Source organism: Eleginops maclovinus, chromosome 17, assembly GCF_036324505.1.
Source record: "Eleginops maclovinus isolate JMC-PN-2008 ecotype Puerto Natales chromosome 17, JC_Emac_rtc_rv5, whole genome shotgun sequence".
NCBI classification, from domain to species: Eukaryota; Metazoa; Chordata; class Actinopteri; order Perciformes; family Eleginopidae; genus Eleginops; species Eleginops maclovinus.
This window is the reverse complement of record NC_086365.1, coordinates 9,302,787-9,324,436: the sequence shown is the minus strand read 5'-3', so window position 1 is coordinate 9,324,436 and position 21,650 is coordinate 9,302,787. Positions and strand designations below refer to the sequence as shown.

The following is a 21,650-nucleotide window of genomic DNA, read 5'->3' as shown; positions in this document are numbered from 1 at the left end:
CATGTCCCAGAAGAGGCTCCGAATATAAATGTGAAACTGAACATTAGCATAACTTGGCGCCTTTAATGATCTCTCATCATTAAAAATACACTTAAAAGAAGGAGACAAAGCATATACATACACATCAGGCTACACCCTTCAGATTTTCAGAGAAGCAGAATTGGATTAGTTCACATAGAATTGGATTAGTTCACATAGCTCCTGCTATACACACACACACACACACACACACACACACACACACACACACACACACACACACACACACACACACACACACACACACACACACACACACACACACACACACACACACACACACACACACACACACACACACACACACACACACACACACACACACACACACACACACACACACACACACACACACACACACACACACACACACACACACACACACACACACACAAATGAGACTCTTTTAAGTTGGAAAACAACACACATCCGAAGGGTCTCTCTGTCTCTTTGTGAAGCATCATATCCTCATTCTGTTTTGACTCTCTCCACTCCACAAGCTCCAGTTTGTTTGTCTTGTTCTCCAGTCCTATTGCAACTCAACACATGTCAGCATTCACCAATCCACACACACTTCAGAAGCTGCCAAACAAGATGCCACCTGCTCATCAGGAGAGATACACACACACACACACACACACACACACACACACACACACACACACACACACACACACACACACACACACACACACACACACACACACACACACACACACACACACACACACACACACACACACACACACACACACACACACACACACACACACACACACACACACACACACACACACACACACACACACACACACACACACACACACACACACACACACACACACACACACACACACACACACACACTATAGTGATAAATAATGACTTGGAGGTCTGCAAAGTTGTAAAGCACACACATGCTCACTCAACCAGCTAGATACTACCACAACTCCCATCGGCCCCTGCTTTAATCTCTGCATGACCCAGGAAGTTTGACCCACTTGTGGAGTGAATGGAGGAGGAGATACAAGTGTGTGTTACAAAATGAAAACACCAATATCGAAGAGGAAAGAGCCTTCCCCTGCAGCTCCCTCAGTAGCCTCTGGCTGAGACCTTCTGCTGCAATAGGAAGCCAAGCAGACATATGGTGGACACCGAAAATCAAAAGGGTGTCAGATCTTTTCTATATGGGACTGAAGGATCTCATACATGCACGCAGATGTTATAAGCATGTCATAAAAATATAAACACTTAAATGTCTTGCACCTCATTTAGAAAAGTGAGGATATTTGTCTCATATAGACCATTTCTCAACAATAAATGTTTATGTTTATTGGCTATTAAGACTCTTCATTAGCTGTTTTTCCATCTCAGTAGACATTGTAGAATTTTCCTTTATAAAGTCTGTAACACTGATCCCGTTTTGGAGTTGTAAGTGTTAATGAGCAAGTTGTCTTTTGGGAACAGCCTGGTGAGAAAGTAAGTGTTGATTTAAAAAGCCTGAACAACTAAATCCCAGATCAATTTGGGTCTCTGGTTGTCGTCTTTGGTGGGCTTCAGTCCTCCAGCAGATACACTCTCTGATGATTTATCATGTAGCAGTGACGTATGGGGTCAGATCAGTCTCATAATACACAAATGAACACAGAAGGATTCATACTTGTATTTCATGATCCGTAAAAGCCTTCACACTTGTATTTCAGGATCCACACAAATATTTTTCAATGCACACACAAATGTGTTCTGTTTCACATACATGTAAATAAAATCCAAACACATAAAAAAGTGTTACATGTGTATTACTGATCCACACATTTGTTTTCCATTTCAAGCCGCTGAACCTGCATACACAAACCGCTTGAATGCCTCTGTGTGCATTTGTTTATTATGAAACTGATCTGACCCCATAGTGACGGTCTCTGACGACTCGTTATGTAGCAGAAACACTCTCTGGGTACTCGTCCTTCAGGAGTAAAGCTCTCTGGTGGATATTCTCATGAAGCAGTAAAGATTTCTGGGTACTGGTCTTTCAGGAAAAAAGCTCTCTGGTGGACCTTCTCATGAAGCAGTAACGCACGTGGTAAACTCATCTACCCAAGCGTTTAAAAAGGTGTTCGTTGAATCCAATTATCCAATCATCGCACTCCTTGTTTGGGTCTCTAGCTGTGATTGACTTCACTTCACTTCCTCACTGAACTCCCAGCAGGCATATCAATATCACCTCCCAGAGTTTTAGCACAACCTTGACCCGCTACTGACAGTTAGTTTCACTCTGCACAAGTGTTAAACCAAAGAATCAATTGAGCTGCACCATTTCAACCCCTAATATCATTAATGTAATCACTGACTCACACAAACACACATGTTTGTATCCTCACCTATGGTTTGACAGGTCCGTACACACACAGTCCGTCTTAGGATCTCATACACCTGAAACAGAATTAAGAAAATCAGACTTGAGATAAAAGCTAATCCTCAACAAGAATCAGATTAAAATTTTAATCAACACCTACTATTCGGCCCCGTGTGGCATTGTCAAAGAAAGTGTCTTTAGATGGGATGTTGTACCTAAAAGAAACAGGAAGAAAAACAAACTGTATGCTTACTAATGAGCCGTTTCTGTCACAGCCTGGTCTTGGCTAATCACCCCTCACCCGCCTCACCTGAGTTGCTTCCCTGCTTATTAATCACCTGCCTGGCCTCAACAAGGTTCAGCTGTCCCTAATCATCCCTCTTCCCTAGTGTATTTAAGCTGTGCTGTTGCATTCGTCAGTGCCAGTTCGTCTTTTCTGTCTACAAGGAAGTGTTTACAGAGGAATCCCAGTGTTAGCCACAGTCGTAGCATTTTGATGCCTTTTCTTTGTTTGCTGAATTAGTATTTTTCCACCAACTTAGTTGGTTGTTTTTTGTTGCTTCAGTCTGCCTTTTTTTGGGGGGGGGGGACTTTGTCTGTATTCTTTTGCCCTTTTTTGATTAAAGACTTGACGAAGACCCTTTTTGTCTGGTTGTGCTTTTGAGTCCTATTTTCTTGCTGGTGCCAGTGGTTTTTGCATGATAGTTTCCGTGTCTACATCAAACAGCCACCTTCTACCGGCACAAAGATCCAGGGTGAGGCCAAATTAGAGCTGATTTCCCCTGAGGGTATTCAATTAATCCACAGTGCATTTTATTTGTTTTTGAATTAAACCTCTTTGTTGTTAAGATAGTAAAATGTGCCACTTCCACTAAAAAGTGCTTGTCTTATATGTGTCTGATTTCTGATATCTTTGGAAAACCACAGTTCTCCTGTTTCAAACCGCAAAGGATGTTATGCAGGAGTGTGTGTAAGTGCAAGTGCGTGCTTGTTACTCACAGGTGGAGTTTGTCCCTTGAGAAGCAGTGTGTGAGGAACTTGGTGCGTTCATGGTCCTGATGTGGGACTTTGGGCTGGAAAGGCTGGTTTATTTTCCTCCACACAGTGCTCATAGTGGACCCGAAACCACTTTCCTCTTTAAGATCATAACTCTGATGAAACATACAACACATGGTTAGTCTATTTATTCCAAATGCTGGTCACTCCTGCCCAAAGTGTCTTACTGCTCTGATGAAAAAGTATCTCTTTAACATTAAACGGCCTTGCAGAGGCATCAGACTCTGTGTTTCTGCAATAATACTATGGAAAAAAACAATCACACACCAACAGACTATAGCCGGATCCAGAACCGTAATATCTCTGACTTACTGCTAACAGAATGTAAGCTGGTAATAAGCTCTCACCGTCTTTGTGGGGACTTTAATCCTGAGAAACTCGGCCTCTCGACACAGTACGGGCCAGGGGGCATGGACACGGGTGAATCTCTGGCCGTGGGTCTTCAACTGAAAAACGAGGAAAGTATCTCAAACCTTAAGGAACATAAATAGATCTGTACCCAGTCACATGTTCTGATTCATCTGGGTTAATGTTAATGTCAAAGTTAATGCTAAAGTGCACCAAAAAGCATTTTTTAATACAGTAGACGTTCTTCATTCTGGATATATTACCAGATTTCTTGGCTGCAAAGCCCCTGCTGGCTTACCAGACCATCTGTTAGTGCTGCTTTGACCTCGAAACTGGCCTATTGAACTGCAACCATATTCCACAATCCAAATTAGAAGTGTTTACCCTAGGTCAGTGAGTGAGTAAGCAAGGACTTTTTTATTATTCAATAATAAAATACCTGCAGAATTGTTGATTTCCTTTGTTTCAGATATATTTTCGGCAATAAAAGTTCACTGTTTGTATTCCAAAAGCTTTAATGACAAACTACTAAAATAAGGAAATGCTGAGTTTCATTAGAAGTAACTCAATTATTTAGAAGTATAAAAAGTTCTGAGAGCCTCACACAGAGAATTTCTCTCAGTCATGCACAGATGGAGAGAGAAAGGAGTGGAGGGCGAATAAATGAAGTGCTCATAAATGAAGTCAAGTAAAGTAGTAGGGGAACATTGAGATTATACTTTGCTTCTGAAGCAGGCACAGCCAATCCTTGCCATGCGCCTCACTCATTGAAACACGTTGGCTAACCAATTTGGCCAGCAGCATAACATGACTGGTATATATATAAAATATAGATGTAGCTACTGGTCCCAAAGCCAAGCCTGGAGCGGTTCTGTTCACTGCATTGCTGTCGCAGCCTGTTTCTGACACATTTGAAAACTGTTATGTTCCTGTCATCACTTGCACCAAACATATATCATTTTCTGTATTTAAATTCAATCCTGACTCATCTAGCTTTGTTCTCTAGTGAATCATTTTCTAATGTAATTATCATTTGACACTAACATGCATTAGCAAAATGAATAATAATGAACAGATCCAAACACTGACTGACTGAGTAGCATTGAATTAACAAACCCACTTCTAAAAAACAAAAAAGTTATTGTTTACAGGAGTCAAAAGTGTGGATCCAGCAGCCGTTATGGAGCTGCTTGCGGTGTGAGTGAGAGTGTAAAGGGAAATGAAAGGGAGACAGCAGGGGACAGTAGCCAGGTAACCTTACTCTTGACAGACCCCCATCAGCTTCTGCCAGGGGGGAGGGGGTGAAAAGAGAAAGTTGGCATGGTAAATGATGGGAACCTGAAACCACTCTCTTTCTCCTCTCTCGACTCCTACTCTCCTGAGATCTTTCACTCCCCCTCCTCACATATATTGCTGCACCTTCTGCTCCCCGCCTACACCGACTCACTGACTGATTGACTGACTGGCTGACTCACTGACTGTCACTCTTACTCCTCTTATATTTCATTATCTTTCCCTCACTCACATCCACACTGTCCTTTGTCCTACTGAGGGTCCGTGGAGCGTAAAGCCACCTCACCTGAAATGTTACTAAATGCAAATTTCCCGAGGAAAAAGCTTTCCAAGTTAGCATGTTTAAGAAGATGTAACCAGTGTTACCGGTGTTACCGGTATTACCGGTTTAACCGGAGTGACGTTACACAATGATACACAATTTAAGCAATGTGATAACACAGTAATACTGCTGTTACACAAAGTTACTAATGTAACACAGTGTTACTGCTGATACATGATGTTACCAGGGTTACACAGTGTTACTGCTGTTACATGATGTTACCAGGGTTACACAGTGTTACTGCTGTTACATGATGCTACCAGGGTTACACAGTGTTATCACTGTTACATGATGTTACCAGGGTTACACAGTGTTACTGCTGTTACATGATGTTACCAGGGTTACACAGTGTTACTGCTGTTACATGATGTTACCAGGGTTACACAGTGTTACTGCTGATACATGATGTTACCAGGGTTACACAGTGTTATCACTGTTACATGATGTTATCAGGGTTACACAGTGTTACTGCTGTTACATGATGTTACCAGGGTTACACAGTGTTACTGCTGATACATGATGTTACCAGGGTTACACAGTGTTACTGCTGTTACATGATGTTACCAGGGTTACACAGTGTTACCGCTGTTACATGATGTTACCAGGGTTACACAGTGTTATCACTGTTACATGATGTTACCCGGGTTACACAGTGTTACCACTGTTACATGATGTTACCAGGGTTACACAGTGTTACTGCTGATACATGATGTTACCAGGGTTACACAGTGTTATCACTGTTACATGATGTTACCAGGGTTACACAGTGTTACTGCTGTTACATGATGCTACCAGGGTTACACAGTGTTATCACTGTTACATGATGTTACCAGGGTTACACAGTGTTACTGCTGTTACATGATGCTACCAGGGTTACACAGTGTTATCACTGTTACATGATGTTACCAGGGTTACACAGTGTTATCACTGTTACATGATGTTACCAGGGTTACACAGTGTTACTGCTGTTACATGATGTTACCAGGGTTACACAGTGTTACTGCTGTTACATGATGTTACCAGGGTTACACAGTGTTATCACTGTTACATGATGTTACCAGGGTTACACAGTGTTACTGCTGTTACATGATGCTACCAGGGTTACACAGTGTTACTGCTGATACATGATGTTACCAGGGTTACACAGTGTTATCACTGTTACATGATGTTACCAGGGTTACACAGTGTTACTGCTGTTACATGATGCTACCAGGGTTACACAGTGTTACTGCTGATACATGATGTTACCAGGGTTACACAGTGTTACTGCTGATACATGATGTTACCAGGGTTACACAGTGTTACTGCTGTTACATGATGTTACCAGGGTTACACAGTGTTACTGCTGATACATGATGTTACCCGGGTTACACAGTGTTACTGCTGTTACATGATGTTACCAGGGTTACACAGTGTTACTGCTGTTACATGATGTTACCAGGGTTACACAGTGTTACCGCTGTTACATGATGTTACCCGGGTTACACAGTGTTACCGCTGTTACATGATGTTACCAGGGTTACACAGTGTTACTGCTGTTACATGATGTTACCAGGGTTACACAGTGTTACCGCTGTTACATGATGTTACCAGGGTTACACAGTGTTACTGCTGTTACATGATGTTACCAGGGTTACACAGTGTTACTGCTGTTACATGATGTTACCAGGGTTACACAGTGTTACTGCTGATACATGATGTTACCCGGGTTACACAGTGTTACCGCTGTTACATGATGTTACCAGGGTTACACAGTGTTACTGCTGTTACATGATGTTACCAGGGTTACACAGTGTTACCGCTGTTACATGATGTTACCAGGGTTACACAGTGTTACTGCTGTTACATGATGTTACCAGGGTTACACAGTGTTACTGCTGTTACATGATGTTACCAGGGTTACACAGTGTTACTGCTGTTACATGATGTTACCAGGGTTACACAGTGTTACTGCTGTTACATGATGTTACCAGGGTTACACAGTGTTACTGCTGTTACATGATGTTACCAGTTTTACCAGGGTTACACTTTGTTATCATTGTAACCAGGGTTACATAATGGTTCCGGTGTAACAATTTTTATAGTTTTTATAAGTAAACTCCCAATTAATACAACTGCTACAGTGTCCTCACACAAGAGTTACTCTAAGTTAGACTACATTTCGTTTAAGCCCTGCTTGCCTTTCCTCTTTCTCATGCCTGAAGAACATTAACAAGTCTCTTTATATTACCCTCCAACATCTGCAATCCTGCAAAATCTATTTTTTCCTCAGACTCTTACAAGGTGCAAGAATGAATTACAGAATTAAGAAATTAGCAATGATTCATGGATGTTAAATTAAAATGCAACAGCTACCTCGTCCTTTACTTTCACAACTACACATTGCTCTTCATCATCACTTAGCTATACCTCCTACCAACATTCATTTTATTCTACCATTGCTCACTTTCATTTCTCAGCTCTCTCGCCCCTCTCTCCTCTCTCCACCTCTCCCCTCCTTCCCTTTTTCATCGCGCCATCAAAAAGAAGGGGATATAAATACCTTTCAGCCTGGAGAAGGTTAATTAGTAGAGAGATTTCCAATTAGCTCTTTATCTCTGTAGGGGGGGTAAGTAGGACGCAGCCGGGGGCATCTTTGGATGGGGGGGGGGTGCATAGAATATGAGAAGGTGATCGATTAGGCGATGGCTGGCTAAGGTAGAAAGTGAAGTGGTGGGGAAAGAGGAGAGAATGAGAGGAAGATAAAGACGGACATGTGAGGGGATCACACAGAGAACGACTCGGACAAAGAAAGAGAGACACAAAGAGAAACAGCAAGGATAGTTATTAGAGGAAGTCATTGAATTAGGTTAAAAGCTGCGGGGGTTGACATTACAGTAGCTCCTTAGAACTGCAGGGATTAACCTGGATATACTGACTTCAGGCTAACTGTGGCCTCACACTTATTAAAAGCTACTGTAACGTGGGGAGCAGCTACAGGTTTCAGCTGCAGACCTGTAATATCGAGTACATGACAATGTAAAGAAAAACATGTATCAACATTTCGTTTCATTACAAGATGTTGGGCTCATCCATGTTTTATTTGACCGTTGCACATTTTTGTTTTGCCTTTATCAATGTCTGGTAAATAAATAAATATCTCAGCTGTAGTCCCTGGATCCTCCAGCTGAGCAACAGATCTCAGTGTATCAGTATATCACAATATACTACAGTGTCTCACACAAGAGTTACTCCTAAATAAGACTACATTTCCTTGAAGCCTTGCTTGCCTTTCCTCTTTTTCATGCCTGAAGAACATTAACAAGTCTCTTTATATTACCATCAGCCCCTCCAACATTTGCATCCCGCAGCAGAGGTCAGTGTATCAGTATAGTAAACTACAGAATTACAATTAACGTTACCCTACCATCAACTGCCTGTTATCCAGACTCTTTCACATGTGCCACACACATGAAGTGGAGTCAGAGAACATCCATCCATCATCCATCCATCACCCACTGAAAAAAACACAAGGATACCCAGTATGCAGAAAACAGGATATTTTCTGAGTATTGTGGCATTAAAGTTCTTGCTAAATGACTCTGGGCCTCCAGATTGATCCAACATTAGGGACCCCTACAGTACGGAATTATTGTTCCATTCCTGTCCTTCCCCTAATTTGTCAGTTCTTGGCCTCTTGTCCCTGGGGGGGGGGGGGGGGGGGGGATTGTCAAATGAGGGAAGCCTTACAAAACACTTAATCCTGCTCACTCCGTCTCTCAGGCCCAAACAGCTCCTTGAATTAACATGTTGCTCTGATTTAATTAAGTGTTCTGTAAGGGGAATTCCCTAAGAGATCGAAGGGTCAGCTCATTAATCCTCAGACACTGTCAACAAGTTTTAACTTTTTTTTTTCCAGCATCCAATTAATCTGAAGTCAAACAGGTTGGACACAGGCAGTGTGATTACGTCTATTAAGATATTACGCAGGTAACTGTCACTTGACAAAGAACCTACACATGTTTATTGTGTGTTTAACATGGTTCGGCTTATGAAATGAATGTAATTATGCACGAGAACACATGTGGAACTTAATCGCTATGTAAATGTTGCGCATAATTAATTACTCATTTTATAATCCTGATGATGAACACCGGTTGAATACAACTGACTCTGGAAAATCCAAGCGTGGCAAATGTAATTTTACAAGGATCATTTAGATTATTTCAGAGTCTGTTTTGAAGAGTTTACGTGTCTGAAAAACGATGGTTGTTAACAAGTGGCTGAATAGGACTACAGAAGTTGTTGAGGACGTTGTACGTCATTACGCCGAACACGTAAACACTCCCGCTAAATTTGTTTTCCCGTGTTCTGCTTGAAATACTGTACTCCATTGTAGTTCGTTTATAGCATAATGTTAGCATTTTGCTAAAATTATAAAAGTAGGGTAGACATGTGGAGATTATCCGGCTAAATAAAACGTGCATTTATCAAACAGGTTCGTTTTCGACGGATCTTATTTTTTACAATATTCCAAAATCCTATGGAGAAATTGCATTGCGTTTTACGTCATCCCTGTGGCGCTCTATTATTATCTATTTACCCTCTCTTGATCTACTCCTCATTCATGAGATGATAAAGAGCTATCAGTCACTGATCTCATGCTGGTTTAGGCTCTGGGCCACACTGTCATCAATCTCATTAATACTAGCCTGGAGCCAGCACACACTGGCCAACTGGCTGCAAGCCAGGGCACACACATGTCCACACAGTCACATGTTTTCATTAAAATAGGTATCACACACACAGCAAACCCCAATGATACGCCTTGGGAAGACATTTTAAAAGATTGTTCACTTTTAAAATGTTTGTATACAGTGTTGTTTATTGGTAACCACCCAGCTGCTACTGTTTCGAATGCTTATCAGGGATGTATCCATTCTCAAAACTGCAAGAGCATCTGCCACCGCTTCCAACAACTGACGCCAAAAACTACATTTTCTAAATGATTCCTCTTAATGTCAGAGCCAAAGCGCAGCAGTTCTTCATTTAATGACAAGTTGAACTTTAGGATAAATAAATACATTTGTACAACTGTGTGGCAGAGAGCATGCAGCCCCACTGTAAGAACACAGACTGTATGTTCTGCAAGGTGTGTGTTAAACACACACATCGGAACACACAATTGAAGCAAAGTGATTTGTACATGTCAAAACAAAGTAAACCATTTCAGGCCTAATTATTTAATCGATGCCAAGAGGTCAGCCGCACAGACTGTATTGGCTACAGCGACTATAAATCTGCCAGCCCTCAGAGCGGCAGAGCTTTGTGTGGATTCTGGCATCAAAACGGAATCACAGTACAATACAAATGAGACAATAAAAATGGAAACAAACCATGAAAGTATCTCAATGACAATTTGGAAACTGCAGTGGAGCACAGTCATATTCACTAAATATATAATCATACAGTACATAAAAGACCAAACTGTTTTCCAACTTATTAGAGGACGTCATTATATCTTCAGAGAAGATACAAAGTAAACATGCTGCCGAGTTCAGATCCAATGCTAAGGGAAAGTGCTTATCTCAGGTTTTGTGCATCAATATTCACCCCTATTGTTGAAGGTTTCATGTTTTTTAACGGCAGGTGTTTCTGGATGAGGGAACAAGGCTGAATGACTCACCATCTTTTTTTCTACATTGCTCAGGTTTGCAGGTTTAGTGCAGTCTGCACTGACTTGTGCATTGTTGTGTTTTACCAATTTTTATATGTTTCTGACACACAACTCTGTCATTGTCTCTAACTCTTTTACAGTTAAAGAGGGTTTGATAGAATTATACTGTGGTCAGTTTATTTGTATAAAGTACAAAAAAACTGACCCTAAACCTGTTTTGTTGATGTTAAACTTTTAGTTTTTTTTTTCAATTCATAACCCTAACCCTTGCCCAACAGCATCTGTCAACTACAGTGAAAGGCTAACTAATATAAGTTAATACAGGTGCCAAAAACAAAATGGATTTGTGTTGAAAACAATTCAAGTATGTTAAAAAAAAAAAGGCGTCAAACATGTCATTTCCTAGGGATGCTAAAGTTTATTTTTATGTAGTTTTAATAAGTTAGTGAGCATTGTGCGACAACGTACCGAATGCTGCCTTCATGAGTGTGACAACTGAAGCTTAAATCTGAAATGGGTTTTGCTCTTTAGACAAATTGACCCAGAAATAAGAGTTAAACTAAGAGATGAGGTTGTGGATGGACCAATGAATAAAAAAACATATTTAAGTGAAACTGTTTCATAGTTGTGGATGAGGAGGAATGTTTTGTTTGTGTGTTTTAGTTGGCCGACTGTATCAGATTGTATTGAGTTGGATGTGTTTTGTTGACTTCTGCCCCGTAACAGAAGAAGATACAGGGGAATATGTTATAGTACTTTCTGCCAAGATTCTGCTTGCACTTTGTGATCTCTAAAGCTCACTCACATGTTTATGTGACTTTGACTGTTATTTAGTCAAGGTGATTAAGGCAGGCAGAGCAACATTGTACATAAAACGTAAAAGGGAAATTCTTCTTTAATAGAAACCTCATCGTGGCATAAGGCTCTAAAAGTCACCTTAGATCCTCCACAACACATCGAGTCTCACCCACATCTTCTCTCTACTATCAGAGCCAAGTTCCCATGTAGGCGCTCACCTCAAATAGCTCAAGATTGAGTTACATCAGATTCTGTGTCAGGGTTTAAAAATCCTGTACAGTCAGTAAAAACTGTAGCATCCAGTCTGTGCATCAAATCAAAGGCTGCTGGTTAATGTCTGAAATTATACTTCAAGTTTTTGACCAAAATTACAATTATTGTTCATCTTCATTACAACACAACGCTTTTAAAAACATAATTGTAAGAGAGTAGGGGAGGAAACACATGCAGGCTCACCTCTCTGTCTCTCTCTATCTCCAGGCCGGCCTCCTGCAGGCTGGCCTCAAACTCCTGTCTAATCAGATCCATCTCATGGTCAGCAGGCTCCGTTAGCACGTTTCCTCCTGCACCTCCGAGCTCCACGAACACCTCGCCGACAATCGGCGCTTCCCTTCCCGGGCTGCTGCCTCGTCTTCCTGCAGCTGCATCGGAGCCCGCTGCATTTGGAAAGTTGCCATTGGAAACAACGGATATCCTGTCGTGTGAAACTGAGTTGCTGGCAAAAGATCGCACGGAGCCGTGCCGTCGATGATGGAAGACCAGAACGTAGTCAACTTTCCGTCTGCCATCAGAGAAGCAAAGGCCTTCCCCGCTGCACTGAGGACTGGAAACAGAACCCACAACCTGCAGGGAGAGAAATGTAAAAGTAAAAAACATAGTATTCAGCAGTACTGTAAAAACACACAGTAAGTATGCAGTACATTAAACATACACATGGAGCCATCTGTGCTGTAAAGACACACAGTATTTATTGCTACTGTACATTTAGTGCAACACAGTATGCAGCTGTACAGTAAAAATGCATATACATATTAATCCAGTATTAGAACAAAGAAACCATCGTCTCCATCGTATCCTCATACTGTACATCCTCACAATCCATTACACACATACACATGGTTTAAAGACCCCATACAGAAGCTCTACGTAGCAGGAGTTATGTAATAACTGTTTGAATGAACTTAAACATCTAGTGGCTTTTGGCAGGTTCTCAAAAACACTGAAGTGAGAACCTCCAGCAGCAGAGTGGGCAGTCAGCTCACCTTTGCCAGTTTTATTCTTTATTTAGAAAGAGGGAGACTAAACATGGAGGACACAAGAGGGAACACTCTATAGGCTCTGGGCATGAGGAGAGAGCAGGTTTTACTTATCAGAAGGACAGCGTTTCAATAGGATGTTGTGCATCTGTGCTAAGTTAATTCTGCTCCATTCACAAACTGTGTGTCACTCATGGATGTATGAGCTGCCAAGTTGTGAACATTGACATACCACCACCATTAGGTTGATACAGGGAACCTGTAAGCAAACCAGAAGACATGGAGCTACATAAGCATAGTTGTGTTTCTTGCTACCTAGCAAACGTTCGTCCTGTGCTCTCTTTTAGCTCCATCTTTGGTCTCAATCAACCTCCAGGAAAGAAACGGACACATATCTGTCTCTTTCGCAGCATAGTTCTCCACTGTGTCTGTAACGTAGTGGACAGTGGCTTTTTTGTTAAAACAGCTGCCTGCTGCAAAAATAACTACACTACTAAAGTTTGGGGCGGTTAGCTACAGTGAGCTAAAACACTTTAAAGCTCTGTAAAGCCCATACGTTTATTTTATTCAAATTATAACCAGTTTATCAGTTATTACTGTAAGTTGTTTTTACATTATTATCACATTGTCATTTGATGTATTGTTTGTGTAAAATACTAGACACTCAATGAAACTAGCTAGCAAACAAGCTGCAGTTACCTCACACTATGGCATGCCAGCTATGTTTGTGACTAAGTTTGATAAAAGTATCATCTTCAGGCCTTGTATACTTGGGTGTCAAATGTCCTACTGACTGTGTCTGTTGAAGTAGATATTTTTTTCCTAACACAGCTGTCTAACCCTACCAGACACCCCAAAACAAATGAGTTTGAGCAGACATAACGAATGCACTTCAGTTTAGGACTGCCTCTTCTAAATCCATTAGTCCAGATAAATTACTTCAGTTCCCACCAACTCTTTGAAGATGCTCATAACGCCACTGTAACTTTTAATTGGATTGTTTTTGCAACGGGACTCATTTACATGGAAAAGGGCCAAATATACTCCAAATGTCTGCCTATGACCTAATTTAAATAAGGAGAGGAGCAGCAAAACACTATTTTAGCTTGCCAGTGCAGTTAAAGATGCATTTCATAGTTACTTTTTCCTGAGTGCTACAGGTTTACAGCTACAGCCGCACACACACATCTTTAGTGAATTTGCCCCTGAGTGGGCAAAGTTGGGATTCTAACTCTGATTTCCTTGTGTTTCATATACAGTACATATCTGAAACAGCATACTACCTCACATACTTTTCATGGCTCTCTGTGAAACGTAATATAGCCACATGCTCTGTTAGTTCTACAGCCAGATTAGCTAAAATATTTAAAGGCCACACCATGGTCCATTCAGACAGGTGTTTTCATTTATTTAGACTGATTGGAACTCTTAGGCGTTCGCATGCTGATATCTTCCTTGCACTTGTTGGTTGGAAGAAGTCACACCTTTTATCAATTTTGACATGGGAGGGGTAAAAAATGTCATAATATTTACTTCATAATTAATTACATTTACTGAACCATTGTGCCTGTTGTCAGAATTACCAGTTTGGAATTGTGCCCTCAAACATCTCCACAATAAAACCAAAATTGTTTTTTTTAAAAAATCAAAAATCCCAACTGTAAATAGCACTTACTATAGAAGTTGGGGATTCGTTATCATGGGATTGCAGTGATTTCAAACCAAATTCCAGCAACATCAACCAAAATGGGGTTTAATAAACTGTTTTACAGTAGACTCTGCACCGAGATTAACTGTTAGAATAGTTTCTCTTGTCTAAACATGTCAAAAATGTAATCGTTGTTGGATTTTTAGTATCTTAGTACCTGTCATAAATTCAATATTAATATCCATCAGACGTTTTTGTAGTGCTCCTCATTGCCTTCTGTTTGCTGATTAGGATGATTAGACTAGCAAGCTAACTCCCAAATGCTTGTTTTGGTAAAAGATTCTCAGCAAGTTCCCTGGAGGTTGGAAATGCTTGTCAATCCGCTCCTATTTGCTGATTCCTTACAGTGGTTTAACGTGTTGTTGTGTCAAACAACAGTAGTAAGTTACACCAACTCCTTCCGAACAGTTTACTGTGAACATCATCGCCAAATGTAAAGTGTTTGAGTGGGAGGATGACAGATCCTCAGTGCAGGAAAGGATGGATACTGGTGTACTCACTGGGATCTTGTCTTCTGCTGGGGAGTTCTGCATGCTGGTGCGCTTTAAACACACACAGATTAAAGGAAGAAGTGGAGAGGGAGTGAAAATTGGCGGTTTTTTGCAGTAAAAAGCAGCTAGATGCATCATCACCACCCTTATCCCCGTCATGACTAAACTCCAGCTGAGGTCCCCGCTTTTAGTCCACAGTGCTGCTGCGGCTCTGCACAGCACGGCTCATTGTTCCGTTACAGAAGATGTGTCCGATTTCAGAGGCAGCGGATATGTGAACAGGCTGAGCGTGTGCTGCTCATACCCATCTCTCCATTTATCACACTGTGGGATCCTGAGCTGCCGCGCGCTTTGGCACGGAGCATGCCACACTGTAAAAAATGTCTTCAATATGTCAGGTGGTCTTGATGCTGAGTCTAAAAATGTTGTTCTAATTTCTTGTTGGCATGTTTATAAGCACATCTCTGTCACAGGTTGTAAAACCTGTATTGTGTTAGGAGTGCTTTCACCTGTTAAAGAAGTGTTTCTGTTTCTGAAACATAAATTTCACCTTCAGAGGTTGAATGGAAACAAAAGGTGCAACAACTTTACGTTTTCATGGAGATTCTTTTTACAGTTTTTTAAAAAATATTACAAATACAGTATGACTCCTATTTGAAAAAGTGTCCGGTTAAAACTGATATTTTTTTGCAGTGTAAAGAGAGGGAGCTGCCTTGGTTGAGAGACCTGAGTTTTCTGCTACGCCACTATCACAAAAGCAACTAGTGCAAGAAAGTGTATTTGAAGCATGTTCAAAAATGTGTCCGAGTTAAATATTCTGTCTTCCTCAGAATGAGGAATCATTCTACCCAAGAGAGATCTAAACCATATAAAACCTGCACTAATATGAGCCCAGCATGTTTTCACTTTTTGGTTTCAACTTTCCCAAACATCCAAGTACCAATGTATTTTTCTGCAGAGAACAATAAAACATATCTTGATGAAGAAACCTTGGAGAACAGCTGCTTTCTCCATCATCATAACAGATTTTAATGAGATCCTTTCTATTTTCTGCTTAATCATGAAATGATGAAATGCTAAGCAATCCATTACCCATGCAGTAAATATTACATGATTAACTTTTGACTAGTGAGTGTGAGCAGGCTTTAATGCCAAGCTAGTTCCAAATTAGGAAAAAAGTATTTAATTATGTTGCTGTTTTTCTGTACACTCATACTTTCTGTTGTCCTTGAATACCTTCAGCAGAGTCTGTGATTCCTCAGCGCAGACTTCCTTCTTACAAACTGCAGGCTGCAGCGTGCTGTAGGACATGGGTTCCATTCCTATTGAGTACACGTCCTTGGTCAGTTGATAAAGGGCATCACTGTGGATGGAGGAGGACTCACTGAGTGCTGTGGACACTCGTATACATCCCGCACCATTGGTCCAAGACTCTGAAAGATAATAGTTGTGGAAATGAAAGAATTATCACTCAGGGTTTAGCATCCTGATTCACAGAGAATTCATGCTGAGACATGATCTGTGCTGTAGGGTCCAGGTTACTTTGGGTAAATATGTCCCACCAGGGACCAAACACTGAAGTTAACCTGGCACTTTTGGGTTGATCCAGATTCCTTTTGTCCTCTTTTCTTTGTTTATCCAGGAAGTGTCAACCAGCTGAACTAACACTTTTAAAGCTTACTTCACTTCCATGCACCTCAGAATTGTATAAACTGAATATAAAAGAGATGTCAAAAACATGACTTTTAATGTAATTTTCACACATTTGCAGGAAAACATTTGCCAGCTATTAGGTCATTAAAACTTGAATGTGGATTAAAACACTGAAAGTAGGGCTGTCGTCACTTAAAGTTAAGTTTAAGTTCCTGCTAAATCTTGAGTTGTGCAGGAAGCCCTTGCTAGTAGAGTGTCTCTGTGTGCCTGCCAATAAATCGCCATCAATAGTTTTACAGTATATGTGGGGGAATACGCTTTTTCAACAACCCTTAAAATCCAACAGACAGTTACCAGCATCTCTAGCTCACTGAGTGACACAATTAACAACATTTATGCAAGCTTTTAAAAAGACATTTAAAAAAGAAAGTGGTTTGTTTTACAGGGTTCTGACAGTTTCAGCTCCTACTCCAGCAGATTTTCTAACCCTGGGAACTACAATCTGTAGAACATTGTCGATCAGTCTTGTATGTATAAATAAAGAACATTTCACAGACCAATCAGACGTTGCAGAAATGTTTCCTGACCCAAAGATAAAATTTGGGATTTTAATGACAATTTCTAATGAATGATAATCCCTAAAACATACACATTCTTATATGTTGAGATCCTTTTTAAAAACAACACCTCGAACAGTTGCAGTCTTAATCAGTGATCTTTGGAGATGCACTTGGTTAACAGTATTTTGTAAGCTTTAGACAGAGCCAGGCTAGCTGTTTCCTCTCATCTCCAGTCATTATGCTAAGCTAAGCTAACTAGCCGCTGACTAGCCTGCTATTTACCACACCGAAATTACGGCAATAATCATCCTCTCATCCAAAATATCAAATTATTTCTTTAAAAAATGCTTCTCTACACAGCACACCTTCTGTATCAAGAATTGACATGATATATTTGTGTAAAGAATGAACACAGTTCTGAATTTAAACCACAAAACAGCTCCAGTGCAACATTCAGGGGTGCCTTGCTCGGCTGCAACTTATCAAGTGGAGAGCATCTTCCACTTTTCTCACACATATTTTCAAAGCAAGACGTGGGGATTTGGTGGCAGTTCCCTTATCAAACTTCAGACATGTTGCGGCTCTGTAGCCAGAAATATGCAAAGTGGCCAAGTGTGGCTTTGTTTCACACTGTGCAAATTGAATTGTGTGTCAGTCAATCTGCATCAAAGCACTTCACAAAGGACAAGCCTACAGCCTCTCAACAGCACGTCTCAAAACACAAAGAAGTCAATATAATACAGGAAAAAGGAAATGATGGTTTTATTATGTACATGGTGCAGGGAAGAAGGAGAAGAAGGAACACTGTTGCTCTCAACGTTCCTTCCTCTTTATCAATCTGACTTCTGGATTGAGGAACCGCAACAGATTGACGTTTTTATAATAAGGTTACTATGTGTGTGTACTATGTGTGTGTATGGTTATTTTAGGGATACAGACAGCTGTAGCCATAGTAACGCACCAGGCCACGTGCTGTGCTCTGATTTCAGCACCACCGACAGCTCTCTCTGTTTCATCTCTCTCATCCACACAGGTTGTACTGTACAACACTTAACATAGCCTACTGTATTAGCCGGGTCAACAGAGGGGGGATGTCTTCATGTTGAAGCATTGAAACACCTTAAAGCAAATATGTGCATCTAAAGATGGCAACAGTTGGGTTTCTCCTCCTCACAGCAGTGCAGTAGCCTGGAGGTTAGAGAGCGGGCCAGTAACTGGAAGGTCGCCAGTTTGAATCTGGTAGGAGGGGATTGGATGAGAAAATCCCTCATGCATAAATATAGATCAGGGCATCAAAAATGAGGCTCTGTTGAATGTTTCTGGATTTGAAAATAGATGAAACAAAAGTATAGGATTTCTTGAAAAAAGGCGTTCACAGTTTTAAATAGAAAGATGCGGGAGAAGGTTTTGGGAATATTACTGTAATGCATTTCTAGACAATCTATCCCGTAGAACTGTCACAATGCTTAATTTAGCATAACGTGTGGGGAATCTGTGAAGATGAATATTTATGTCATATATACATGTTGTGTTATGTTGCCTTTTGTCACTAAATTGGTTTGATGTTGTAAAAATATACATTAAAATACACTCTTCGTGCATCACGCAAAGATTTTCACAAGACAAATCTGCAAAACCTGTAGCATTAACAAAGAATCCACAATATATCTTAGTAATATCAATTTGAAAATATGTAATAATTGTTATTACTTAGATGTATTACATATGTGTTCTTTACATACATTCACGGATATTTCTCAATGTTGTTTTCTTCTGTATGACTATGGAGCTATTTTTTTCTATAATGGGTCCCCATTATGTCACGCACATGCATAAGGATGTGCACGCGCTCATGTGGGTGATACACAATCCTGTTTCACACTATTCCACTGATTTAAAGGTGGTGGTAAGGTGCCAACAAAGACAAACAAAAAGAATGAGACTGCTATACAAATGTTTTATAACAGGGGAAATGCATTCAATATCTTTGTAATACACACAATGCATGTGTCAAACCAAATGTAGAAAAAAAAGGTTGAAATGGGCACAGATTATCAGGATTTAACCAACCTTGGTCGAGTATGCAACTCAATGGTGATGTGGAAGTTAGTGTGCTAAAACCAGAACCGTTTGTGTCTATAACAGAGGTCAACCCTAGGGGGTCTGCAGAGGTACTGCAGGGGGGTCACGAAATGTTGGGTTGATTAGAATTGTCTTCCATAAATGTAAATGTCTTTAAATACATATTAATATGAATCCAACATATTGTAGAAACGGTTAAATCGAGGCAGAAGACGTTATCTTTCCCTCACAGCACAAAACTAGCCTGGACCTCCTGTATTGAAAAGATGATACCTTGTATTTGTTTGAGAGAAAATGGATCGTTTTGTAACTTAGACATCTAAGGTTCAGTCAACTCACTAATGTGGGAGTATGTGTTCCATCCACAGATGGCTTGAGGATTCAAAAAGGATTTAAAATTTAAAAAATGAATCTGTGAATTATTTTAATAGCTCAGTGTTTTATGCATCTTTATACGGCCAAGCTTGCACTTGTTTAAAATAAAAACATGAATATATGATCCTTTGTATTCATTGAAGAGCTTAGTATTGAATGCACAATAATAAACTACTATGTTAATACTATAAAACAGAGCTGTATACAATATATATAATAGAGGGTCCCTGCTCCATCTCTCCATCAGTTTGGCGGTCCTTGAAGACGTTTAAGACCCCTGGTCTAGAAGATACATTTTTGGAATTCAGCATTTCTGATGCTGAAGGACAAGTCTTCAAACATAAATGTGCTCTTCTAGGTGAACAAATGCATAATGCCAAAGCAAAGCAGCCTGTGCAACAGCTGGGACCAGTCCATCAAGGATACGGTAAATGGACTGTATTTATATAACGTTTCATCAAGTCTTCACGACACCTCCTTCATACAGAGCAGTGGAACTCTTGGGAACTAACATTCACACACCGTTGGCCAGTATTGGTGTGTGAATGTATCCTGTGTTGACTGCTCGGGCTTGGATCGAACCCATAACCTTCTTGTTGATGACAACTGCACTACACAGTTTTAATGACTTTGGAAAATGAATCTTGCAGGAAGGCTCAATAATATTCCAAACGTCCCAGAGCTGCCAAATCATCAGTCAATATCAATATCACGTGCCCACACGGTGTCAAAATGTTTCCCCCGCAGCAGTCCCATTGAATGTTCATGCAAAACAGCAAACAAGTGACTTCTTCTGAAGGCAGCTTCTAATGTCTTTTCTAGACAGCTTCGTTTAGCTTTTGCCTTACAAGGCTTTGATAGCACTTACCTGCAGCTAACCTAACAGCTTCCTCGGCTCACTAACAGTAAAGCACAGCAGCTACTGTATGCAAACTAAACCGGTAACTACCCTCCCTCAGCATGTCTCAGACAAAATAATGCTTAAAAAGTGATTTATTACATTTATATATAAATAGTATTAAATGGTTTCTCCAGAAGACAAGCAGAGAACATGGGGATCACTTTTTGTTCTGCAGAGGGCCCTGAATGAATAATCAAATTAAACTACAGCAGCCTCACATGCAACTGTACACCGTGCCTGCTCAAGAGCTGCCTGTTGACGGCTGCCCACACGGCCTGCTGACACACACACACACACACACACACACACACACACACACACACACACACACACACACACACACACACACACACACACACACACACACACACACACACACACACACACACACACACACACACACACACACACACACACACTGGGGGGATATGGTAAGGGACAATGAGCGGGTTACTCTACGGTGGTCCTGTCTAATGTGTCCTTTTTGTTGGCTGAGGATCCAGCAGGGACAGGAAGCACAAAGGAGAGTCCTGCTAGGTTTCCTATAGTTGCTGTGGCACTCACCTGCAAAGGTAGAGGAGGGGGTTTTACGGAGAGCCATTTCACCTCAACTCTGAGTGACTCCAGCTGAGAGGCAGGCCTGGTTTCCTTTGAGTCTGTCAGTCAGCCATACTGGTGGTGAAAGGAATCAGCTCAGCTCTGCCCGGTCAACATGCTCCTTCAAATAGCTGTCTGCTCAACACAAACTCCAGCTTGTTG

At 40.8% G+C, this 21,650-nt stretch overlaps 1 protein-coding gene across 3 annotated transcripts in view; it reads right to left on the bottom strand.

Annotated features, from left to right (window-relative positions):
* The window catches only part of ano2b (anoctamin 2b), a 48,825-nt gene extending 27,175 nt beyond the window's left edge, over positions 1–21,650 (bottom strand). For 2 of the 3 annotated variants that reach the window (XM_063906132.1, XM_063906133.1), the window contains exons 1-6: positions 15,330–15,538; positions 12,322–12,708; positions 3,796–3,894; positions 3,392–3,543; positions 2,553–2,607; positions 2,418–2,469 (exon numbers count right to left, since the gene is read on the bottom strand). In XM_063906132.1, the coding sequence (XP_063762202.1) occupies positions 2,418–2,469; positions 2,553–2,607; positions 3,392–3,543; positions 3,796–3,894; positions 12,322–12,708; positions 15,330–15,479 (895 nt within the window). In that variant the 5' untranslated portion in view covers positions 15,480–15,538. Of the gene's footprint in view, positions 1–2,417; positions 2,470–2,552; positions 2,608–3,391; positions 3,544–3,795; positions 3,895–12,321; positions 12,709–15,329; positions 15,539–16,556; positions 16,754–21,455 lie in introns of those variants that run through there. The other variant, XM_063906131.1, reaches the window with a different exon arrangement.